At 41.4% G+C, this 17534-nt stretch overlaps 1 protein-coding gene across 6 annotated transcripts in view; it reads right to left on the bottom strand.

Moving 5' to 3' along the window:
- Positions 1 to 2982: 2982 nt before the first annotated feature.
- LOC112178725 (putative disease resistance RPP13-like protein 1) overlaps positions 2983 to 17534 on the bottom strand; it is a 32033-nt gene continuing 17481 nt past the window's right edge. Inside the window, exons 1-7 of one of the 6 annotated variants that reach the window (XM_040509842.1) lie at positions 9028 to 9060; positions 8815 to 8898; positions 8594 to 8710; positions 8285 to 8409; positions 8067 to 8192; positions 3586 to 7942; positions 2983 to 3362 (exon numbers count right to left, since the gene is read on the bottom strand). In XM_040509842.1, coding sequence (XP_040365776.1) covers positions 3356 to 3362; positions 3586 to 7871 — 4293 coding nt within the window. In that variant the 5' untranslated portion in view covers positions 7872 to 7942; positions 8067 to 8192; positions 8285 to 8409; ... (1 more) ...; positions 8815 to 8898; positions 9028 to 9060 and the 3' untranslated portion in view covers positions 2983 to 3355. Of the gene's footprint in view, positions 3363 to 3585; positions 7943 to 8066; positions 8193 to 8284; positions 8430 to 8593; positions 8711 to 8814; positions 8983 to 9027; positions 9061 to 17534 lie in introns of those variants that run through there. The other 5 variants (XM_024316926.2, XM_024316924.2, XM_024316923.2 and 2 more) reach the window with 5 other exon arrangements.

Raw genomic sequence — 17534 nt, 5'->3', positions numbered from 1 at the left:
GGGCATCCAACTTAGACCTCTGATTTTTTGGTACATGGACAAAGGCAACACAACCCAAAACACAAGCTGGAAGATTGTGAAATGATGGTAAGGAGACATGAGAGGCGAGAACCTCAAATGGAATTTTGCCCTGAAGGACACTGGATGGAAGACGATTGATAAGATGAGAGGAAGCATGTATAGCATCGCCCCAAAGATACTTAGGCATATGAGCACTAAAAAGAAGGGCACGAGCCATATCAAGTAAATGACGGTTTTTCCATTCGGACACTCCATTCTGTTCTGGTGTTTGTGGACACGTGGTTTGGTGAACAATCCCATGGATTTTAAAAAACTCTTGGAACACTTGATTAACATACTCCCCCCCCCCCCCCCCCCCCCCCCATTGTCAAAACGAAGGACTTTAATGGTGTTATGATATTGTGTCTGAACAAGATTACGAAAGGTATGAAAAGCGGGGAAGACTTCATCTTTGGTTTTAAGAAGAGCAACCCATGACAATCTTGTACAATCATCAATAAACAACACAAAATATCGCATACCTGATACAGTAGGCTCTCTAGAAGGTCCCCAAACATCAGAATGAATCAACTCAAAAGGAATATATTAGAAATACTAGGAGAATAAGTAGCACGATGACTCTTGGCCAAAACACATGTTTCACAATATAAAACTGACTCATCTACACCAATAAACAGAGTAGGCATGGTTTTCTTCATAAGACTAAAAGATGGATGCCCTAAACGGCGATGCCACAACCAAATCTCACTTAGCTTATCAGAAGTCGAAGTCAAAGCGGCTCGGGACTGTGCTCCTGGTTTCTCTCCTGCGTATGTCTGATCCAGATGGAACAACCTGCCCCTCAGATACCCCCGACCGACTATCTCCCTGGTGAGAAGATCCTGAAAAATCACATACATAAGATAAAAGGTTACAGAGCATTTAGACTCAGTGTTCAATTGTGGGACAGATATCAAGTGATGAGATAAGTCAGGCACATATAACACATTATGAAGTTCTAAAGTGGGAGTAATACGCACTGACCCTGACCCTAACACAGGAAAAGCCTCACCATTGGCATTGGTTACATAGGACACTGATGGGGAAGACAATTCAGTAAAATATGATTTGTCATAAGTCATATGATCGGAGGCACCAGAATCAATAATCCATGTATCAGAACCAACAAAGTTAGAAATCTGTAAAGCCATACCAATTTTACCTCGACCAGCTATAGAGGCTGTAGGGGTAGCTCCACCTGCTGTATGATGATCTTGGCCAGCCACTCCATAGAAATCCGGTTCTTGGACCAAGTGAACCGCAGCTGCTTTCCCCTTAAGGCGATAACCTTGCTTTTTAGGTTGAAGGTGTGGGTTCAACTTCCAACAAGTCTCCCGAACATGCCTAAGATCGTTGCAATAAGAGCATTGAGGACGAGGACGGTTGGAGAAGCCTTGCGGGAAACCTTGCTGATGAAGTGGGGCTGAACTCTGTTGCTGAAGGAAAGGTGCAGGTGACTTGGCCTGAATGGCTAGGCTAGATACTTCAACCTGTGCATGTTTGACACTTTCCTGCTGAGACTCATCCTTGCGGATGTATGTAAAAGCTGTGTTCAAACTAGGAGGGTCTGTCATTCTGAGCAATTCTCCCTTGGCACTGCTATGCTTCTCATCAAGCCCTCTCAGGAAGACATGAACCCTTTCTAGCTCCTTCTCCTTCTGGTACCACACAAGATCTTCCTGATTCTTGATCTTGCAAGGACGCTTCTTATCAATTTCAGCCCATACATTCTTCAGCTTGGTGAAAAACACTGACACTGGTTGCCCATTCTGTTGCATTCCTGCAGCTTTGCACATCAGTTCATGAACCTGTATAAAATCAGACTCATTTGTATAGAGATCTCCCAACGTCTTCCATATTGCCTCAGCAGTTTCACATTCCTCTACCATCTGTAGCACATCATCAGTCATGGCTCTAAACAAAATAGACATTACTAACCCATCATCATCTTCCCACTTAGCATAGGCCTCTATGTCATCTTCACTAGGAACCTTGATTGTTCCTGTCACATGTCCCATCTTGTGTATCCCGCGAAGAGAAACGGACATAATCTTCTTCCATGTTCGGAAATTGGTACCAGTGAGTTTGGTACCACCAAAAGAACCACCTTCTGAGCTCTTAACAGAGACCTCAACTTTCTGAACCTCACTGGTCTTAGAACCCTGACCTTCACTTTGATCACCACCCATCACAACAATACAGTAGCAAAAATCACAGAGTATGGAGTGGAAAAAGAGGATATTCCAACAATTGCAGCGATATATATATATATATATGTTTCTTTTTTTTCTTTTTAAAAAAAAAAAAAAAAACTGTTGGGATTGACTGAGTTGGTCCAGTTGACTGGGTTACCGAGTGGACCGGGTTACTGAGTTGACCGGGTTACCGAGTTTAGCTGGTTCTGACCGAGGGAGAGGGACGACCGGAAGCGGGGCGACGCCGGACTGAGTCGAGGTCACAATCGTGGACGTCGACTGAAGGGATTCGACGATCTGAGGCAAACGAAGGCAGGAGGGATTCGACGATCTGAGGTAAACGACGGCGGACGAAGATCGATCTGATGTCGGAGGCAGACGAAGGCGGTCTGGGACACAAGACGAGGCCGGTCTGGGCGATCTGTCTATTGCTGAAGACGAAGTCGAGCGAACAAACAAAATGAAGAGGATGTCTGAACGACGTCGTTTCAGAGCCTGATCAAAGAATTGGCTTTTAACCCAATTGTTTTTCCTTGGATTGAGAAAAAACTGAAAGAAAGAGACAAAGTCCTTTTCGGATCTTTGCTCTGATACCAAGTCAAATAAGACAAGATTGAGAGAATAAATTTTCTGATATATTCTTATATATGATTACACCCATTCTGTGGTGTATATAAACAGATTACAATCGTACTACAACTATTGTGTACTACTGTACTACACAACATATACAAGGTAAGTAGTTACAACAATATATTCCCTTGTAGTCTATTCCTAATAGGGAACGATGACTCACACTAACATATATATGAATGGGGAACCATAAAAAAAATATAAAAAAATTCACCACTAGAAGGTCCAATACAGGATATGCACCAAATCTCCTCCAAAACATGCATGGTCAGAAGTTTGTAGTATAAAGGACATAATTGATTAGAGTGCATGAAATAATGAAATATATATGTTGGAAGGACCAATACTGGGCTTCTTCGATGTATTTGAATTGCTCTGTCTACAAGTCTTACATTGAAGAAAGTCAGGAAACAAAGGATATCCGCAGAAGATGAAGAGCTTGGTCTCTTTTGGTCAGAAAGCATCCTTCAAGAACTGCAGATGGCAAGAAATAAAATTAGAACCCTGAGGAAAATTTCCAAAAGCTAGAGCATATATATGTTCTCTTAATCGACATGGCGTCAAATGTTGCAGACTAGTAACTACATTACAAAGTTTGACCGAAACTAAGATTATGTCCAAAACAAGTTATATCCATAAAAAGAGCAAATTCACACTAGAAGTTTAATATAAGTTTGCTCTCTGAAATAGGAACTACCTGAAGATGAATTCTCTCTTACATCCCAATTCCTCCTGCTCATGAACATCTATGGAAGGGATGTGGGATATTTTGGGCCAGTATTGTCCTTTACTGCCTGCTTTGCATTTCTCTTCAAGTAGAGGACTCCCAGAAATCTTAAGATGCATAAGCGAAAGAGGCAGCCCCTCCTCTGGAATGGATGCTAGCTTTGGACATTCGATTATTGACAGAGATTTAAGAGAGGTGAGAAATTGAAAGCCTTTGCTCAGTTTCTTGAGATTTGGGAAGCCTTGAATGAGGAGTTTAATGAGAGTTTTAGGGAGCAGCATCTCATTCTCAGCATCTGGTGGAAAGAACAACAGATCAGGATCATTTTCACCCCTGATCCACAACTTCCTTAGAGATGTGAGTCTGTGCAACCCTTGAGATTCCAAGAGTGCCTTACAACTACGGACCTTCAAAATTGTTAGAGACGTTAGGTTGGGGGAAAAACCCTCTTTTTGTGCTTCTAGAAAGGAAGGCAAACCTTCACAGTAATCAATTGTCAAGTCCCAAAGAGAGTTGAGATTATTGTGCATCTCTCTAAGCATGGTTACCACCTCCACTTTGTGACAGTCAAGGATCAAGATGTTTCTCAGTTTGGAGGTGGCTCTTCTTGGCAATGACAAACTCCCACTCCCACTCACACTCACATTCAGTGGGAACGAAACAAGACTTTCACACCCCGCAATCATCAAAGACCGAAGGTTGGTGAGGTGAAACATGCCCTCAGGTAAGGATTTAAGATTTGGACACTCCCAGATGGCCAATTCTTCGAGTTGGCAAGAATTTTCGAGGAACCTGTCAGCTATCAACTCCAGCTGTCTACATTCTGATACCTGAAGGCTTTTAAGCTCCATGGGTAATTGGCCTTTGCATAATAAGGACATCATAGATGGACATTGCCTTATTTCCAAAAACTCAAGACAATGAGATGAACCAATTACCACCTCCCCCTCTTTCTCTATAAATGATTTCAAATTCTCACAATCCCAAATCTCTATTCTTCTTAGACTTGAAGGAATGTGGTATCTTGCAAAATACAACAGAGATTTGCAGCCATCAATCTTTATGACTTTGAGAGAAGGTGGCAAGCCTTTATCTGGAAAAGAAACCAGACTTGAACATCTATTTATGTGAAGCTCTTGAAGATATGTCAGGTGATGTAATCCTTCTGGTAGCTTCAAAAGACTTCTACACTCCACTAATCGCATATATTCAAGCTTGCAACCCGGTATCTGCAATTGCAGCAACTCCTCTACTTCTTTTCCTAGCTTCTCCACGAGGGTAGAGTTGTCTTCGATCCACAAATAGCCAAGAGAAATCAAGTTTTGCAGTAATCTATCCTCGTTCTTGAATGAAGATGTCAACTCCTCACAACCAGTAACCTCCAAAGATTTAAGCTTTGTCAAGCTTGTGATGAAGTCCTTTGTTTGCACTCCCAACTCTGAAATATTTGAAAAACACAAGGATTCTAGCAAGTCAAAATGAACCGGATCAGTATGCACTACCCGCCTGCAATCTCGGATGTTTGCTTCATGAAGTTGTTTATAACTACCCACTGAAACCACCAATTCTTCACAACCAGATATCACAAGCTTTGCTAATGAATCAACGTTCTCCGGTAAACTACCCACCAATTTTGGGCATTGTCTAATAGAAAGCTTTTTCAGGCAAGCGAAAACACCAATTCCCAGATCTTGTTGGAAAGGAGACCATTCCTGCCAATTTTCCATACTCTCGAACTTAAGGGTCTCTATAGCTCGAAATGGCAAGTCACCTTCTCCATAAAACTCAGGACCAACACTTTCCACTGCAGGCATGCTTTGTATATGAAGTTTTCTAAGAGAAGGCAATTGTCCAAATGGTGGCAAGAATTGACAATAATTACAATCTTGTAATTTTACAAGCACCATATGAGAGAATGAAGGATTTCCAATCCATGTTGAAAATTTCAATCCAGCGTAGCCGCTTATGCTGAGCTCTTTCAGCTTACTGTGGGGTCGTAACATGTCAAGCACTACTGATGAAATTTCTGTTGAGACACTAGAATAAGACCATTCTAGTAAAAGGGCTTCAAGCCTTTCCTTGCTATTTAAGTTGGCACTCCTAGCATCCTCAACACCAATCACATTCTCCAGTCTTGATAGGCGCAATGTCCCTTGTAGATGCAACAAGGATCCAATCTCACTTATACCGGACTCACTACCTTTGCCAACAGCAAAATTAGGCAATGTCTTCAGATTAGTCAATTGACCTAGTTGAGGAGGCATTTCTCCCAATAAACGAACACCTGAATTGTTGAGATGACGTAAATTAATTAGATTCCTCATGTTTGTAGGTAGTGCCTTCAACTTATAGCAACCTTCCAATATCAAGGTTTGTAAGTTGTACAGCTTGCTTGTCGATTCTGGCAAACACATTATTCTTGTGTGAGAAAGATCAAGATACCGCAGATGCTTCAACTTCCCAATTGAATGTGGCAGCTCAGTTATTCGATAACCAGCCAAGGAGAGCACCCGTAAGCAGTGCAACTTTGGCAGCAAACCAAATGTAACCTTAGGGGCCAGATATGAATTCAAAGTGGTACTTGAAAGTGAAAGAGGCAGGAATGTCCTCAGATGTATAGCCTTTGGGTGAGAGTAGGCATCAAATATTTTAACCCCATCATACATACCAAGAGTGTAAGATGAATGGCGTGCCTTTGGAGAACATTTAAACTGCATGTATTCTTCTGAATTTTCCTCCAATCTGAAGCAAATTTCTCCTGCTGCCCATCGTGCCAAATCAGTAACAAGATCATGCATTATGTATTTTGAATTATTCTTGCTCGATTTTTGAAAGAATGACCTAGACAATAGCTCTCGAAAACATTCACTGCCTATATCTTCCATTTGTTTATTGTCTTGTGGTTGTTTCTGAACCAAACCCTCTGCCATCCATAGAAGGACCAATTGCTTCTCCCCGAATTCGTAGTCACTAGGAAATATTGAGCAATAAGCAAAACACCTTTTCAAATTTGAAGGGATGTAATGATAGCTCAACTTTAATACTGGGAGAATGCCACTTGTGTCTGATAAACTCCACATTTTGTTGTTCAATATTTCTTCCCATTCATCTCTTTCTTTAGAACACAGAAGACCACCAAGAGTCCTCGCTGCCAAGGGCAATCCATTGCATTTTGCAACAATTTTCTTTTTGAGTGACTCAGAAACCGCTGGCATGTCATTGTTAAGGTTCAAGGGTGCATGTTGCTCAAAGACTTTCCAACAATCGTCACCTGAAATACCCTCCAAATTATGAATTCTAGTCGCTTTCATCATTTTTGCAACATTTGAATCACGTGTTGTCACAATTATCTTACTTCCTTGTGCTCCAACACGAAAGGGGGACTGCAATTTTGACCATAGATCATAGACACAGGTATTCCAAACATCATCTAGAACAATTAAGAACTTTTTACCTGCTAGTTTCTTGCTCAGATTTTCCTGAACTCTGCTGAATTCTTTGAATTCCTTCACACGCTTAGCTGTGGCTGATTCAAGAATTGCCTTTGTCACTCTTATAAGGTCGAAGTCATCAGAGACAGATACCCATATTTTTAGGTCAAACTTTTCCCGTGCAACATCTTTGAATACATGTCCTGCAAGTGTTGTCTTCCCAACTCCTGGCATACCAACAATGGCAACTACATGAAAATTCATGGTAGCGCAAGGCTCTTCTTTAGACAGAAATTCAAAAATCTTCATCTTGTCCTTCTCCCTTCCAATCACAGGTCCATCTGGCTGACACGAACTAGGTGGTATTTTCCACTCCTTGGCAGATGATGTCCCCATATTGTTTAAACCAAACTGGTCTTTCCGTTGACATATCTCTTGCAATCGATCATCTATCTCCTGGATTTCCAAGTTCATGTTGTAGTTGAATTTAGCTTCAGAAAATGGCCTCCATAACTTACTTGTGGTAGCCCCTTGTTGCTGCCTGATGTGGCGTTGTAGCATCTCAGTAAAAAATTTGTCCAATATGTCTTCCAAATCATAAGCCAAGTCCCTGAGATCATTTAGCCACATTTTCACTCCCGGCTTCATTAGTTGCTTTTGTTCCGCATCATTCAGCACCTCTTCAATTTCAGTCAATTTGGTAGTCCATTTCTCCTGTGTCTTTCTGTTTACGCCCTTTAGATGTCCAAAGAAGTTAAGGACATCGCCATGTGCCAACTTTTCTAGCAGCACCCCAAGGAATGCCCCAAGAACTGCCTCTCCCATAGTTTCACTTCAAGAGAGTACAGAAGAGAAGCAAGCAATCAAAGAAGCACTGTATATTAAGAGACTCAGAACTGCAGAAAATGAGATTAGCAATTAGTTGACTGGGGTGGAGCATCCATGTGAGCGTCTCATTGATTTCTGCACAAATTAGTCCAAATGAAATGACATGGATTTCCTCTTGAAGGAAGCACTTACATGGAAGTTCAGATGGCCAGACCAGTTTTGATCTAATTTCGTTACCAACAAATCAATATTGAAGGGATTAACAGATAACAACTTCTGTATATGGCGCCAGTGGATACATGTTGAATTATTCCGGTTCTTTTTTGGTCATGGGAAAAAGAACCTGTTAGTGTTTTGAAGTTGAAATACACAAAAACAAATAAGCATTTCTCTTCCATATTATATAGTACCTTTTAAAGGAAGCATAATCCTCATTCCTCTGCTCTTCTTCTTTTTTTTTTTCCTTTTCTTCTGTTTTTCTTTTCTTATTTCGTTAGGCTATTTTAAGAGACCTGGAGACTTGATTTGGCTGTATCTGCATGAAATGTCATAAACCTACATCAAAAACTTTAATTTTTGAAGCAAGCAATCAAGGAATATGTAATTTGTAAAAATCTCAGCATAAATTAAGTAAATCTACTTTAGATCACTATAATCTACAAGATGGTATGATTGAAAACGCTTATTCCCCTTAATTTACAAAGTCAGAAAGTACTTACATGAAAATAATTCTTCAGATGATGGACTTGGTTTCTTCCCGATCGGATTTCACTTAAAGTAGCAACAAATGAAGCAAACAACTGGAACTAGTTTGGTGCCTGTGAAACCACTAGTCACTGCAGAAAACAGCTCCAGTTTAGTCAATGATCATATACAAGTCTTATTGATGTATTTATATTCACTAAAACCAAATGAATCATTATTGATTCAGGAAACTTACATGGAAGTAAATTCAATGACAGACTCGTTCAGAATTATCCGACTCCAGATTCAAGACGCAATTGCAGTAGAGGAATGCAAACATCTGTTTACATCAAGCAATAGCACAGCACATGTTATTTTTCTAAAAAGTCGCTGGAAAAAAGGATGAGCCAGCCACCCAACACAAAGGAAAAGAAAAAACATAATAATTAAAGGCCAAGGTTACACTGACACCAAGCTTTTTTTCTTCTTTTTTTTGGTCTGAAAATTGCAATCATTAAACCCCAAAGCCAACAAACTGGACTTGGTCATAAGTCATGAGCCATAGAGAAACATAGAGCTGTCCATCAAGACAAGGTCACAGATACAGCCAAGGAAAAGCAACAATCAAAATAGAACTAAAATACTAGACTAGAAACAAGGAAAAGCACTGACACCAACTTACATGTTGTCTTTTCTTTCTTTTTCTTTTTCTTTTTTGATAAACACCAATCATATGTTTAACTACTTGAATAAACTTAGCAATACCTTCTAATTGAATTTGGTAATTTCTTAGAAAGTTATGAATTTGATTATTTCAAATTTGATATTGAATGTAGTCGAGAATTATCTCTTTAATTAATTGGTTAGTGCTATTCCTACTGACCCAGCACCTGGTTTGTCCTTTCCTATCTATCCCACTTTCAAAGCTTAGATATTGTTAGCTACCTTATGTGTTAACCAGAAGAACTAATATTTGTTTGATATTGTCAATTTCTTGTGTGGAAACATAGTGAGCAAACCATGTGGTGCTCGGGATTGACAAACGACCACATCAAGCCTACCAGGATGCCATGATTACTCAGAAGAAAAAATTCCAACTGTGTTTACAAATATAAGAACGGACGTACCTCATAAAACTCAAATGCTTGAAATGCAGACACAAAGAGATATTTATCAACAGTTGGATATCGTGTTCCCAGTTGTAATAGAAAATAAATTCCTTGAATTCAAGGAGCAGGAGAAGGGAATTGTTGTACCCTTGCTTTTTCTTCAGTTGTATGTAAAGGACATTGCTCTAAGAACTTGCAACTCAAAGCTTTAACAGAGGTATATCATATTCCTCAGGTTCATTTTCTAAGCTTGCAAAACAAGTCCCCAAATAGCTAAACGTAACGGGAAGCTATATTAAAATTCACACGCTTCTGTCACTAGAGGTATTAGAAACAACTTGGTCTCTAATACTCTGATGCAACTAGCTCCACACCGCTAGAAGCTGAAATAAACAAAGGCGTACTGCTTGAGAATATGGTTAGTATTATAACTCCATCAGAAAAAAGGCAGAAAACCTAGCTTGAAGTTATCTATTTCCCTGAGTTCTTGTTTCTTTCTTGAATTGCGTAAACTCTGTCATATCAAAATTTTATGAGGTGTTACTGTTTACAGATTAACTGCAATGTTGCCATTTAAATTTTGACAGACATTACTTGTCGAAGTGAGGATGACATGATCATATAAAAACATCCATATATTGCAAAATCAAGGTAGCATACAGTTTTCAGACATAGAAAATACTCGTGAAATGTAAATTAACCAATATTTAAAACTACAAGTAAAAGAGGAAAGAGTCTGACCTGACAAAGCTGATTGTTTCTCTCATGAGAAAGCAGCAACAGGATTACAACAACATTTTAACTCCTGAATTGTTTAGTGTTGGGTTGAGGATACCAGAATTGTTTAGTGTTGGGTTGAGGATACCACAATGCTGGTTTCCCAGTTACTAGTCTTTATTTGTCAATAATAATGGCTCTGACTCGGGATTACTGTTTCCTTGAAGAGATCTAAGTACTAAATACTTCTTACTTCTGTTGTCAACATTTGTCTTAATCTCCAAAAGGTCACACCTGATGGCCGAATCTCTACTCTATCATCCCTACCAGTAAGACACAATCCATTTATAAGGACTGGAAATGCGTGGATGCTAGGGGAAATTACTAGCATGTACTTCCACACTTTAAAAGCGTCTTTGGTTCATCTCTCTCTCTCTCTCTCAAATTGTGATGTACTTGGATGTAAGTACATATACAATGATCATCTTACGGAAGACACCAAATGGCTCATCAGTTTCTCCACAGTCAATCAAGCTATTTAAGATCCTGCACTCGCTCTTGAACTTGTTAACTACAAAAAGAAAAAAAGAGCCATTATCAATCAAGGCATTGTAGAAGACGACGTCAGACTTGACACCATTCCTTTCCATGTCCAAGAATGCATCAATAGCATATTCACTCCTTGATTTGCATCACATTTGTATCCACCAAAATCTATGCAAACATGTACGCAGACAACCATAAGCCTCCATGCCCGGAACAACCTCAATCCCTTCACCCTCCCTGTGTGGCGAAATACACCAATCAGGATTACAACCAGCATCAACCATTTGTGTAAAGACCTCCCTTTCCCGAGGAAAATTCAGATCCTTTCCCCATCGGTCAATGAATATCCTATCATCCTATGTAAGCCTTTATTCTATCAAAATCTCATGTGCCTGCCTCACATTCTTGAACTTACACAGCACTCAGCCGATCATTCAACACTGTTCAATTTGAACAAAACCATACTTCTTCTTTACATATAAATGCATTAACCACCAATGTCAGGTCAAGCCTTCATGATCATGCAGATTATTTTGGTTCTTTAAGAAAGTCGCCACATTGGTTTCACCAAAACTGTACTTCCCAGCCCATTCAAAAAAAAAAAAAAAAACTGTACTTCCCAGACATCATGATCCATCCAAAACCCAATTTTCCCCCACCGTACGTTGTATTTTTGGAATAATTATTTTTCTGAACCCTATCTAGAATCAAGTCAACTGGACTCTTGAGTATACAAAAATAAGAGTGACATCGGAATGCTGCATCACTAAATTGCATGGTTTATATACACAAAGTCACAAACCATGAACGGACGATGGACCAACGAATAAAACTCACACAGAAAATGACAGTAGAGTATTGGGTTTGGACTTGGGATTTCGACTTTAGAGTTCTTTAGGCTTAAGAAGTAACAGAAGTGCATGTTTTTCTTACATTCTTCTCAAAGATGATGGTGACCCATCTAGTATCTTCGAAAAGAAATAAAAGAAAATATAGAGAGTGGTGAAGCAAACTTACTTTGACAATTTTTTACTTTCACCGGTCGTCGTCCTCGCGGTGGCGGAACAGCTCGACCTAACTCGCAGTAAAGCCTCTCTTTGCACAGGGGATAGAGTTAGGAAGAAGTTGGGTTTATAAAGCCCACCCTTATTTAACGAAGCCCAAGCCCAATTTCATTTTTGGTAGGAGTTGACACTATTTTGTTATTGTTTAAGGATATCTCTATTTTGTGTTTAATCCAAACTCTAGGTTACTTGACATAATTGTAATAGGGTTCAATTAGAAGAATCTAGAGATTCTTTTTCCTTGTATGATTCTAACTCTATGCATTGTAATCCTCTATATAAAGAGGCCCCTATGAGAATACACAGTAAATTTCTCTTAATTCCTGATTCCCTAAAACACGTTATCAGCACGAAGTTCTAACCCTGAAACCCAAAATTCGTCGCCTTCAAATCCCAGAAACCTCCGCCGCCCACCTTGAAGCTCTCACCTCCAGGAGTCCAGAACCGGCCGGAATCTACCTGAACCAGCCACCGGAAGTGACAAAACCGGTCTCCAAGAAGAATCCGTCGATCTTCTGCCTGATTTCGCATCCTTCCCGTCCACCGATCACCGCCATATTTTGTCAGAAGCTGCCACGCCACCCCAGGATCCAGGAACCGGTGGAAATTTTCCGGGAACCGGTCGGCAAGATCCCGAACCCTCCAGTAGATCACCTAACGTTTCCTTGCCGGTCTGCATCTGCCAGATTTTCTCCAGTCAAGCCCAACCCAGTCAACCTGCAGAGCGGCCCAGCTGATCCAGCCCTAGGTTCGGCCCAAAACAATCAGACCTGGAGGCCCAGAATACGGAAGTAAGCCCAGTAGCCCAGAGGTTTGCCACGTCAGCGTCCACACAGTCAGCATCCAGTCAGCTGCCACGTCATCACCAGGACTGCCACATCAGCAACCTCTGTCAACAGTCAGTCAAAGCCGGTCAACGGCCGGTGAACACTTTTCCGGCGACTTTTTCTGGCCAATTTTTCGGTCAAGTTTTCCGGCCATCTTTTTAAGGTAATTTTTTCTAAAAGTTCCCGTTTTTGAAGTTTTTTTAATTTATTTCTTCTTCTTTTCTCGGGGACTTCCAACATCCCTTCTTCTACCCCCCTTTCTTCTTTATAGGGGAGACCAAAAAGCCGAACTGTGGGGGTTCATGCTCACTCCAAGCTTGGAGCTTGTAGAGTCCTCCAAACTTAGAGTTTGTTGAGAAGAAAACGATCGACCACATACATTATTATTTCGATCTAATCCAAAACCCCTCTTGGAATCGGATTTTCTTGGAAGCGACTACGCTCAGAAATTTAATAGTTTTTCGTGGTAGCCTTTTTCGCTCCGAAACTAACCCTAATCTTGTGTTGTTTTTCAGAATGAGTTACCTGAACAAGCTGAACTTTGTTCCACTAGAGACAACTGGCGCAGGATACCATAGGTGGGTCCGAGATGTGCGCCAACATCTTAAGGCTGATGGACTTCTGGAAGCCATCCAAGAGCCTGGTCAGAACGTGCTCTCCATTGAGCAAGCTACTGCTTTTGAAGCAAATCAAGCTAAAACCATCATTCTCATGACAAGGCATATGAATGACGCGCTCCAAAGTGAATACCTCAATGAGGAAGACCCAAGAAAGCTATGGGTTGAACTTGAGCAGTGATTTGGCAACGTTCGTGACTCCCTGCTTCTTGATTTAGAAGTGCGATGGCATAGCCTCCGCTTCTGTGATTTCAAGTCTGTGCTTGATTATAACTCAGAAGCTCTTCGTATCAAGTCCCTGATGGAGTTTTGTGGTCAAACCACAACTGATACGATGTTGATCGAGAAGAATCTCTCTACCTTCCCCATCTCTGCCCTGATGATTTCAAAGAATTATCGGATTGATGTGAAAGCAGGACGTATCACGAGGTTTCATGAGCTTATTGGAGCCATGAACATAGCTGAAAAGCACAACAACATACTCGTGAAGAACTATAATGCTAGACCCGTGGGAACTAAGTCTATTCCGGAGTCTAACTATAGTCGCGCCCCCAAGGGAGGACGCAAGGAGCGAAACCCTAAGAGTAGGGACAATTCTGGACGCTCTGGTCCATATTCTCGCCCTAAAGAGGAAGGAAATCGCCAAGAAAGGCGTGCACGGAACCGTGGAGGTCAACGTGTGAAGAGAGAGAGAGGCGGAGCCTCCGGCTATGGTGGTGACGCCACCAAGAATAATAGTCGTCCAACACATGCACCAAAAGCATCTCGATCAAGGGAGCCTGACCATAAAGATGTTTGTCTTCGATGTGGATCAAGTGGACATTGGGCAAGGAAGTGTACTGCAGCCCAGAACGTTGCCAACGCATACAAGATGTATCGTGAAGCAAGGGAGGCAAATTACATGGAACAAGAAGATCAAGATGGAGATCTCGATCTAAGGGTGGAAGACTACAAGGATCAAGACCCAGAAACTGGCGATTTTGATTAAGTCTTTTCATTTTCCAAGAGATGTAGGCAATTGCCATATTACTTTTGTAGTAGATGCCAATGATATTAGTCTTTCTTCAAAGTAGGCGTACTCAATGTAAAAGTGATGTCTAGAAAGGTTTTGAGATAAGTGGTACTTAAGCGAGCTTTGCTCCACCGACATCTCTCTACTTACCTGGTCACATTTACATTGGAATTACCGAAAGAAGTTAGACGATTACCATTATTTTGCATTCACTAGTTTATTGGATTAGATTTTCTTTGGTTAAGAGAAACGATGATGTAATTCCGTTTGGCTTATTAATAAAAGTTGAGTTCTTTTCTTTATGACTCCTCTTTAATTACGAGCTTTTTCTTTTAGGAATGGATGAACTTCAATGTCTTGCGGATAGTGCGACTACGCACACCATTCTACGACATAGGCAATTATTCTTAGAGATGTTGCCTACATATTCATCTGTGACTACGATGGCTGGGCCATCAAGTTTAGTTCAAGGACATGGAATGGCCCAATTCCTTTTGCCCAATGGCACCTTGATTAAAGTCACTGAAGCTCTCTATGCTCCTAAGGCAAATCGAACCCTATTAAGCTTTAAAGATATTAGAGCCAACGGATTCCATGCGGAAACGCATAATGAGAACGGAATAGAATTCCTTTGCATTACCTCTAATGATTGCGGACGAAAGCGCATCTTAGAGAAGCTTATGTGTCAATCTAGTGGACTTTATGTCACTACAATTCGACCAATTGAATCCAATAATGTCATAAGAGAAGATCTCTTGGATTCAGACACATATTGGCTTTGGCATGACCGACTAGGACATCCTGGTCGTGATATGATGCTTCGTATACTTAAGACTTCACACGGGGATCCCTTTTTCAGAGTGAGAAGAAGCAAGAATCAAAAATTGATTCCAGGACTTAGCAAGACCGCGAAAATTGCAGCTTCTGGCGCTGCTGCTGTCTTGGGCCTCCGAAAGGCCGCCCCTGTCCCTAGTGATGACGCCATAAATGGCGCCAACCATGTGCATGACGCCATGGTTGCTCCTCCTGGTGGCCATGACGCCACACAAACCAATTTCCATGGCTCTAACGCCATAATGGGAGATGTAGTCACACACTTTGCTTCTAATAGAGCTACAGACGCTCAGGCCCAACCAAAACCCTCATTGGTTGCTTCTAAGGCCCCTCGCTCATTTTGCAAAGCCTGTTCCTTCGGGAAATTAGGACCGAGACAGTCCTACGCAAAGGATCCAAAAATACTCATTCCGTTCTTACAGAGAATCCAAGGGGATATCTGTGGACCAATTCAACCATCATGCGGACCTTTTAAATACTTTATGGTATTGGTTGATGCGTTGACACGCTGGTCACATGTCGCGCTATTGTCCACTCGAAATGCTGCTTATGCTAAACTCCTCACCCAGATTATCCGTCTACGGGCTCACTACCCTGACCACCCTATTAAGTCGATTCGACTTGATAATGCTGGGGAGTTTACATCGAAAACGTTCGATGACTATTGCATGTCACTGGGGATTGATGTAGAACATCCTGTTCCCCATGTTCATACCCAAAATGGTCTCGCAGAAGCCGTTATCAAAAGACTACAAATGATAGCGCGAACATTGGTTATGCGCACCAATCTCCCTGTTTCTGCTTGGGGATATGCAATATTGCATGCAGCGACACTCATTCGTCTACGACCCACTGCAACCCAATCTTACTCTGCGTTACAGCTAGTGACTGGATACGAGCCTGATATCTCGCATTTACGCATTTTTGGGTGTACCATCTATGTGCCTATTATGCCGCCACAGCGTACTAAGATGGGTCCACAACGACGAATGGGCATCTATGTTGGCTTTGAATCTCCAACTATTGTCCGCTATCTTGAACCCTTGACATGCGATCTCTTTACCGCTAGATTTGCGGATTGTCACTTTGATGAGACAGTCTTCCCATCGTTAGGGGGAGATAAGAACACAAATGTTCAACAGGAACGACAGGAATTGTCGTGGTCTGTCCCCACTATGTCTCATCTCGATCCCCGTACCGCACAGTCCGAACTTGAAGTGCGAAGAATAATCGAGCTCCAGAACGTAGCAGACACTCTGCCTGATGCGTTTTCTGATGTTGCCAAAGTGACGAGATCACACATACCTGCTGCAAACATGCCTGCAAGGATCAATGTCTCAAATACTGGACATCACGCCACTCCTGCGACATTAGGGGATGGCGCCATTGCCCAACATGGCAATGATGTGGCATCTATGGCCGCAGGTCCCGCAAGGAAGCGCGGTAGACCAATTGGTTCGAAGGATACTCGCCCTAGAAAGAAAGCGAATGAGGCACAGATAAATCCTTTGATCATCGATACTCAAAATCCATCCCATGAGAATGTTCAGGATTACGGTTATGTCCAAGAGACATCATTGGGGGACGCCTCAATGTCAGAACCTATCCATGAGAACGTAGAGATCTCTGTAAATTACAGTAGTGTACATGGGACGTGGGAAAGAAAATCCATCATCATTGATGATGTATTCGCGTATTCAGTGGCACGTGAGATTATTGAGACCGATGACATCGAACCACGCTCCATTGATGAATGCCACGTTGAGCTGATTGGCCAAAATGGAAAGATGCGATCCAGGCAGAACTTGATTCTCTAGCGAAAAGAAAGGTGTTTGGCAAAATTGAACCAATACCACCCAACACCCAACCAGTTGGTCACAAATTGGTATTCGTTAGAAAGCGTAATGAGAAAAACGAGATTGTAAGATATAAAGCTCGCCTTGTGGCGCAAGGCTTCTCACAACGCCCTGGAATCGACTACGAGGAGACCTATTCTCCCGTATAGGGGTCGTCAACGGGCCGGGCTTTATTAAAAATCAAAGGATCCAAGCCCGTCCATATAAAGCAGGCCTTGCGGGCTTTTTCGGGCCGGGCCTTGCGGGCTTTATTTATAAATAAATATTTAAAGACACAAGTATTTTTTTTTTAATCAAGATTTGGAAATTCAATGGATAATGATCAAATACAACCAAAGATAACAATCTATATAACTATATTGTACCAAAAAAAATCTATATTTATATATAGATA

Source organism: Rosa chinensis, chromosome 7, assembly GCF_002994745.2.
Source record: "Rosa chinensis cultivar Old Blush chromosome 7, RchiOBHm-V2, whole genome shotgun sequence".
Classification (NCBI taxonomy): Eukaryota; Viridiplantae; Streptophyta; class Magnoliopsida; order Rosales; family Rosaceae; genus Rosa; species Rosa chinensis.
The sequence above is the reverse complement of the archived record's forward strand: the minus strand, read 5'-3'. Positions and strand labels throughout refer to the sequence as shown.